The sequence below is a fragment of the Sinocyclocheilus grahami genome, unplaced genomic scaffold (assembly GCF_001515645.1).
Source record: "Sinocyclocheilus grahami isolate Dianchi unplaced genomic scaffold, SAMN03320097.WGS_v1.1 scaffold66.1, whole genome shotgun sequence".
Taxonomy (NCBI): domain Eukaryota; kingdom Metazoa; phylum Chordata; class Actinopteri; order Cypriniformes; family Cyprinidae; genus Sinocyclocheilus; species Sinocyclocheilus grahami.
In genome coordinates, this window is record NW_015505245.1 from 1822561 (window position 1) to 1831191 (window position 8631).

The 8631-nt window shown below is 37.8% G+C and overlaps 1 protein-coding gene across 4 annotated transcripts in view; it reads right to left on the reverse strand.

The window, feature by feature from the left end:
- LOC107585062 (KAT8 regulatory NSL complex subunit 1-like) overlaps nt 1–2178 on the reverse strand; it is a 58742-nt gene extending 56564 nt beyond the window's left edge. For 3 of the 4 annotated variants that reach the window (XM_016271921.1, XM_016271920.1, XM_016271918.1), the window contains exon 1: nt 2037–2178. In XM_016271921.1, coding sequence (XP_016127407.1) covers nt 2037–2131 — 95 coding nt within the window. In that variant the 5' untranslated portion in view covers nt 2132–2178. Of the gene's footprint in view, nt 1–1981 lie in introns of all 4 variants that reach the window. The other variant, XM_016271919.1, reaches the window with a different exon arrangement.
- Between the last annotated feature and the right edge of the window lie 6453 nt (nt 2179–8631).

Consider the following 8631-nt stretch of genomic DNA (forward strand, 5'->3'; position numbering starts at 1 on the left):
GAGATCTATTAAGCTGCATTCACGCACGGATCTCTTTTGAAATATTAGTAGTAATGTGGTTTGTACTGTCCGTTTAATCCCTTAAGACACAACTGGCTGTTTACATTAATTGTACGTCATAAAACCATTTTGAGACGCAAGTGCATTAAACCACGAGTCGCGCACAGTCGCATGCGCGAGCAGTCTTAAAGCGCACGCCAGAATTTGAAATTGAAAGCAGCCTTCTGTTAGTGAGATTCATATTTTAAATATGAAAGTCCACTGCATTCCAAACCACATAAATTATGACTTCGTAGAGCATTAAGGAAAATACCGACGGGCGAGACCGCACACTTCAAGTGTAACATCAAACAAACCGTGCGCCTCTCACAGCGCATCCGGTGCAATGAAGCCCGCGAATGTCCTTGTAATTCACTTCAACCTTTCCCAACTTTATGAAAGATTATTTTACGGAAGGTTCGAGTGGTGTATGTGTTTGAGGAATTGGAAGCAAGCAGAATACGGGTGTTTCTAAAGCAAACTCAGCGTCATCGCACATCTGGTTAAAAACTATAAGCTCAGAATCGATTCTGAAATTCTCATAATCGATCCCAGAATCGTTGGAGAGAATCGCGATGCAAAAAATGTTTCTTGTATATTTCTCAAGGGTATCATCATCTGTGAAGAATAGAGGCCTGCGGCCAGTAGGCATTGGGTCTGGAGTATTAATCTGTAAAAACTGTAATCCTGACTGATTAAAGAGATGTCTCTCTGACTCACCAACTCTATTTATAATGGCCTTGTTCTCTGCCATTTTATCTTGCAAAGACAGAAGAATACAAAACTTGTAACTAAAGAGAAAATACATCTAAATGTCCCACATTTTGAATTAGTAAAACAAGACAAATGACAAGCTGGCTATGTGACCTAGAAGGTTGACTGGTAAAACCAGAAACCATGCTGATGGGGAATCCTCGATAACTGTAAAAGAAAAACTGCTTTTCAAAATGGTCTGAATACATTAGATATATAAACAGTATTATGCGATCTAGTGATGAGTATTTCAGATTTGATATATTTAGGTATACACATTTCAAAAGGTGGCAAAGTCAAGACAAAGCAGTTATTTTAACGTCTAAAGTCTTAGACAGACGGACATCCCAGGAAAGGCAGAGGAGAACAGTGCCAAACACCACACTTGCTTTCACTACAAAAATCCATATCCAAAGATGGACAGTTCATTGACAGAAGGACCTTCTGGAGAAATTGTACATGGAGTACCTAATTACAAATTCCAATGTAATCGTTCCTCACTTAAATCATCATACTATTTAAAACAAGATGCAAATATCTTTAAAAACACAAGAGACTGAAACATTGATTAATGGTCTCTGCCAAATGCCCCATGGGGCATTTAGTGACTAGGTCCACAATAACTTTTGTTGTCGATTAAAAATAATAATAATAATTTCTGAAAATGTCATTTCAAACCTGTATGAGCTGCTTTCGTGGAACACAAAAGAAAAAGTCAGAGGAATATTCTTGCTGCTCTTTTTTAAATATAATTAAAGTGAACAATAACTGGAAATGTCCAAGACCAATAAATAAATACAAATAATTTGAATCTTTCATTGTTTACACAACATTTTGACATCAATCCCTTGGTGTGTTTATGTCCAGTTAGTAATAGAATCTTTTTAATGTATCAATTTTATGCAGTTCACAAAATCTGGAATGATTAATTTACCAATTAGATTCTTAAGTTCAACTTATTCAATGATTTGATTGTCACAGTTAACAGCCCACTAGTGAGAAGATTTATCAGAGCCTTGTATGGGGAGAAGGTGGTGGATGGACCACTACATCCCTTTTTACAACTACGGTATTCAACATTTCTTATTTTGTGGTCCACAAATACTCATTACTCCATCTGGATTCGCATTATCAGAGGAATGATCAAGGTCGGTACTCACAGAGGAATGTGGCGTTGCTCGATGTCGACCCGAGCCAGTTCATCCTCCTCCACATCAGTTTCTCCTCCTGAGCTGCTTTCCGTCGCGTCGGAATCGAACGCGCATTCAGCGGATCGCAGGTTGGTGTTGCAGCTCAGGGACAGTTGCTCTAACTCAGCCGGCATGGCTCTACTCTTCATGAAACATCTTAGTCCGTCCCTCTCCTGAGGAGTGAGCGAGTCATCGCCGTAACTAGCTTAATTAATTGATGTGTTTGTTACTATATACCTCCTGTAATTTCAAGTCAATCAGATCATTGCACAGAGATGGGTCTCCATGTGTTCACACTGCCTGGCAGCCATTTTGAAAGCGGTCTAAAAACTTTCACCAAAAGAGGAGCTCCTTAAATGTGCATTTTTTTAGATGTTTAAGCCTTTATTTTGGGGAAGTTTCACTACTTACTGTAAAATTAAGAGATTAATGTTAAGACTTTTGCATATTATAACCTAGAACTTGGATGTGGGAAATAATTAGTTAGATCCAAAAGATAGTTTTAGCAACACAACGCAGATGCTACAGAACACAGTTAGCTGACTAGCTGTATAAGATTGTGTGCTACGCTAATATATTACTTCACAGGCATTACTGGCTTGTACTTTTACATCCATAATATTATAAATTGACAGTTTATTGCTGGTCTGTGGTTTTACACTGCTGTAATTTTTAAAGATTTCATATTATTTTAAGGTGAGCTTAAAGGGAACACTACTATGAAAATCACACAGCTTCAGTGTGACATCAATAAGAAAAAGTATAATTTCATAGATATTGTTAATAATAGTTGTTCATATTAAAATATGAACTTAATACATGACCTAAATTATTTATTTTGCAAAATCTTGTCATTTTAACAAATATCACATGAAATGCTTGTTTGGTCTTCCAAAAGAGGACGATATCCGCTTCGTCATGCCTAGAGCTGATCTATGCTGGTCGCTGAGGAAATACATCAACTTTCACCGTGGACGAAGCGGAATCCAGCCCGGGGTCGTCACATGTGGTTGCCGCTCATTCGTCGGATCCGCCGGGCGCGCAGTTCTCGACCCTGCAACCTCAGCTCACTCTATCCCGGCCTCAGCGGACGCTAAGCCGGGGCTTCGGCTCACTCAAGCCCGGCCTCAGCTCACGCTAAGCCGGGGCTTCAGCTCATGGAACTGATCAAATTGAATGCCTTGTTGCTTGATTTTAGTGTTCCGTTTTTTTTTTTTGTGATTGACTTTGTACCGTCAAAACATTTTTTTTCAATTATTCTTTACAAAGTTTGTTTAAAATAATTTTTTTTTAATAAAACATGATGTGAGCTTATTGGGAACAGGGGTGTGCTTAAAGGGTACAAAAATTTACCCATTAAGCACAGCCAGACTTTTTGCATTTAATGATGTATATCTTAATCGAAATGCTTTTATCATTTGTGAGAGATTAATATTTTATTTTAACATAACTTTTTGTACTGAAACCAATATATTGTGCACTAAAAATGTCTCAATGTAGATTTTGGTGAGCTTAATAGGTACTTTTACCCTAAACATATATTCGTACCGAACCGTCACGGTACGGACATCTCAGTTCGGTGCACGATGCCTTACATCGAATACAGGCAAATCACCCTCAATCCAGAAGTGGGCACCTGCAGTAATGCAACGCTGTTTGATAACCGGCCGCAGAAAAACAGCACATGCCATGAGTTGCGCACTTGAAAACAAAGCCCACTAGACAGTGAACATGTGCTGATTCTGAATGAGTCTCTCACTTGTGCACTCAACTGTTTGCGAAATGGAGCTTTGTGCTCGTGTATCCTACCTCTCTCATTCAGCACAAATCCAAATATTGCATAATATTTTCATATTTGCGATGTATCCAAATGCGAAACTATTATTTATTATGTAGGCTTTGTACTTCAGTCGCGTTCCAATGGTGACACAGAGGCGGGTGCTCTGATGTTTGGTTCACTGTATTTTAATTTGATAAAGTACCAACTGCGCAGTCAAGTTAACAATGCTGGAACTGACATGTTTTGTGTGTGCGTGCGCCGGCGCGATCACTTCAAAGGTTTCCTTATACCAGCAGAATCAACTTAAAACACTTATTGTCTTATTAATAATGCATCACTGTAAAAGGTCTACTTTTATTTGTGTACACTCACAATGAAAACAAAACATTATGCTTTTGTAAAATAAAGAAAACAAATAGGATGTCCCTTTCTGCCATTTGAGTTTCCTTTGTCAACAAATTAAGCCGGTCACAAAAATGAACTGAAACTGAGCATATATAGGCTACGCTACGTGTCGCACTGTTTTTTCCCTTGTTTATCGGTCAACTAAATCAAATATATTTCAAGCATTTATTCCTTGTATGTATATATGTACTGCAGATTTTATATATATAATATAATATTTAGAATTTTCACGTCTAGGTGGAACATTTTTAAATTTGTACTACTGTCTGTTCAAAATAAATGAAACCTAGCATAGTAGATTTTTTTTCATGTTGTACCGAAATTGTATCGAACCGTGACCCCCGAACCGAGGTACATACCGAACCGTGACATCTGTGTACCGTTACACCCCTAATAAATAGAAACATGAAAACTATATAAAGTGTTATATAGATTAAAAAATACTTATACATTGTATTAATTATGTATTTATAAATTATTTTTTATCAACAGCCTGATCAGTTAAAAGGACAATAAAAGTGCACCTATTTTTTATATTCTCATGGGTTGTATTATTTTTTATGGTCACATAACCTGCCAATGCTGGAATCTCAGCTACTTGTAGATTCTACCAAGCAACAGATGAATTTCGAAATACATTAAGAGTTTGACAGGACTTTGATGCCAACTATAAAAGATAATTATCCCAACTATGAATGATTATATGATTCGTTACATTTCATTATTTGCATCCAAACTGATGTACAACCCAATTATGGCACATGACCCACCCGTTGAGGACCACTGCACAATGGCTGTCAGTATCAATGACCAAAAGACAAACAGAGCCAGACACAAGAAAAGAGAACGTTTCACATGGAGGCCAAGCAGATCGATATGAGTGCATTTCTTCATGGAGCAACTGCAAAACCCAGGCCTTCAGATTTACTGTTCTGTGACATCAGGTGATGCTTATTCTCATTATTCTTAAAACAATGACAACAGACCGTGACGTTCGAAGTGACTATGAATGCAGGTAATAGTTGACAGCACCAATAACTAAATCCGGAACATAAACCAATTCATTCTGAGCTGTCAAAACCCTTTAGGTGTAACCCATTCTTATTAAATCTAACAAGCTGATATGCCGTGCCTTAACTGATTTGGTGAACATTTTGAGAGTAGAGATACAAAATAAATTTGCAAAGAGACTTAGGTTCTTAAGACACATAAAAATGGAGTGGGGTGACTCACACTAAAGCAACAGGGCTCAAAGCTGAAATGTCACCTTGTCCTGTGAGATGGCCATTACAATAAATTATATGCGAGAAAGAAAAGGTGGTTAAACTGCCTCCTCTCAAAATGAAAACAGCAACTTTGAAAAAAACAGTTCATCTAAAAATAGACATGCAGAAAATGACAAAACACCAGTCACTATTTTCCATGCAGTTACAAATAACTAAGCTTTTACACTTTAAAAAGGATGCATGAGACTAATGAAAACTTTAATGAAACATTCAAACGCGATTGGTGAAATAGAGCAACCGATTCACTGATGATAAATAATTATAAGAAGATAATTTTTGGATGAACGATTCCTTTAAGGCGCTAGCAAACTGGGTGGACAATTTTGAACATGTTATGCCAAGAACTGTGTGGGTGAATGGGAGTGCCTGTGAAATTAACATGTCATTTTCCGTTTTTAGATTTTTTTTTTTTTTACTTTAATACAGGCTAGTTCCAATGTTTGGCTGACGTGTAAAGTAGAGAAACACATAATGGATGTTTACTTGGCATGTGTGTGTATAAAAACAACACCACAGCTATTGCGGAAGGATCATAATCCTGTGGTGGGGAAAAGAAAATCAGTTTTTATAATACCGAAGATGACAGGAGAAATTGAATCCTATTATTTCCACTACCCTTAATTTTGCCTTTCCATTTCCTCACACATCCTCACTAAATAGTGGGAAAACCGGAAAATAAAAACTTCATGTTTATGTCCAGTGTGTGGACAGAGATAGATGAGAAGCAAATTTAGGGCTGCTCGATTATGGCAAAAATCATAATCACTAAACAATAATTATTTTGGTCAATATTGTAATCACGATTATTTAACACGATTATGAGTGGGCCATATGACCAAAACTTTATATGAGTGATTTATTTAAAGGTCACATATTTTACACCTTTCTGGAGTTTTATTTTAGGCTTTGATGTCCTTAAGAATATATATTTGAGGTATAAGTACCAAAAACCATCAATATATTTTTACAGCTCCTCTCTCAGGAGCTCTGCTGAGAACAGGTCGATTTTTGTCTGTCTAATTAATATTCACGAGCCTCTCTTCTGATTAGCCTGTTGTTTTCTGAGTGACCCACGGCCAGGCCAACCACAGGTAACTTGGGTCAGCCGACATCACAGCGCTAGCTGGAGGCAGCAAAACAAAGGGGAAACTGGAGCAGCCCATTCAAACCAGCGCAGGCTCGACTACACAAGGAGCTTAAAACATCTTGTTGTGATGTTGGATGCCAGAATCTACGTAATACAGCCTCAAATTAGAAATTTGATCGCATATCTGCTGCCACTGCCAGACAAAAAAAACGACGACAGCTGTGGTTAAACGAGCAGACTGGACCAAAATGATCGTCAAAAATGCTTGCGTTTGCAGCGCACACTTCTTATCAGAAAAGGTTCAATTAAGTATTGTCTTTTGTTGTTATTTTGTTGTCTTGCCATAGGTCTATGTTTCTTGCATCTCACGACTATGTCGTGTATGAAATAATGTCTGTGCATGTGTGTAAAACAACAAACTGACGATTTATATATAATCATTTGTAATTGTATATACATTGTTGTAGAGGTTGACCGATGTATCGGTTTTGCCGATTAATCGGCACCGATAGTTGATTGCTGGAACAATCGGTTATCGGCAAAAATCCGCGCCGATAGTTTTCTGGGTTGCGTCCAATGCTGGTCTGCTGTCATTATACAGTGCGAGAGCGGCCTCTTCTAGTGGTTGAAATCACTGACAGCACGTGCTATTTGTTTAGACATGTGATACTGCATGCTGAACAGAGTGGGAAACTTCAAACGTGGATTTAAATGCAGCCGACAGAAAATCCTGCCGCGCCACAGAGCGCCATTCACATAGTTTTCCATTAAATTACATTATATTGGTCCCGAATCGTTGTTAATGTGCATGATGAATTGTGTATTTTCAGCAAAACGTTTGTCTTTCTGTGGCTCTAATAAAGTTTGTGTGTCTGTGCGCTTTCTCTTTCCGTTTGCTCCATTTTTTAAACACCGAACCTCAAACTCATCTATGCCAAATTTTTCATTCTTGAAGCAAACTTGTGTCTGTTTGGTGATTAAATAAACTGTTTTAGACCGCTGCTCGAGTTGAATGTGACGCGTCCGGAGTGTGTGTGATACCGGTGAGTTCTCTAGACTAACTTTATTTTGATTAGATGATCATCAAGTGTTCAAGAATAGAAGTAGTTAAAGTGTTAAGAGTATACATACAATATCCATATGTATATAATTCTAATGCTATAGCCTTTGTGTATATATTTAAAGATGTGCCTCTTTAAGCATGACAGTTAAAATGAAATGGTAACACTTTAAAATAAGAGTCCATTTGTAGCATTAAGATTAATGAAAGCTGTGTAAGTAGCATTGTTCCTTGTTAGAGTATGTTAATTTCAACATTTACTATTATTACTACTACTACTAGTATGGTTCAGTACTGTTTTTGTTAATAAAGCACTATTTTAGTTTTTGTTCAGTATCAATTTTAAAACTATCGGTTAATTAATCGGTATCGGCCAGTGTGGTCCAACCTAGTTACAAAAGGTTGGACCACAAAATCCACTATCGGTCGACCTCTACATTGTTGTGATTAATTGTGGCTGGAACAATAATGTAGCTGTAAAAATAGTTGCCTGCTGAAATTGAAATGTATATACATCTTCATCATGACTAGATAGACACGGTGAGTTTGTCTTTACTAACACGTTAGATGTGATCCACCTCACAGTAACAATCCTGTCAGATCGTCCATCCTTTGAGTGAGAGTGTAACGTTACAGGTCAGCCGATCTGGTTTCGTTGTTAAAGTGAACCTTTTTGACATGTTTCAGTGTTGTTGTTGCTCAGTCAGCAATGGCATGGACGCGATGTTGTCTGGGGTTTTGGCAAAAGGAGAGTGGGACGGTGGGCGGTGCTCGGGGTGGTGACTGAAGGCGGTGACTGTGTAGTTCTGACGTCAACTTTTTACGGAAGTCACAACGGTTTGTGAAAAATCACAGCTACTTTATGCAGGCTGTGTGCATTTTACTGTGGACTGACTGTTTTGAAACTTATATGGTAGTTAAATAGCCCCTAGACCTCAGTTATCATAAAAAAGCCAGGTAATTTCAGTTTTGACAATATGGGACCTTTAAAGATTTGACTGATCACTGCACGGATCCAATTTACTGTTACA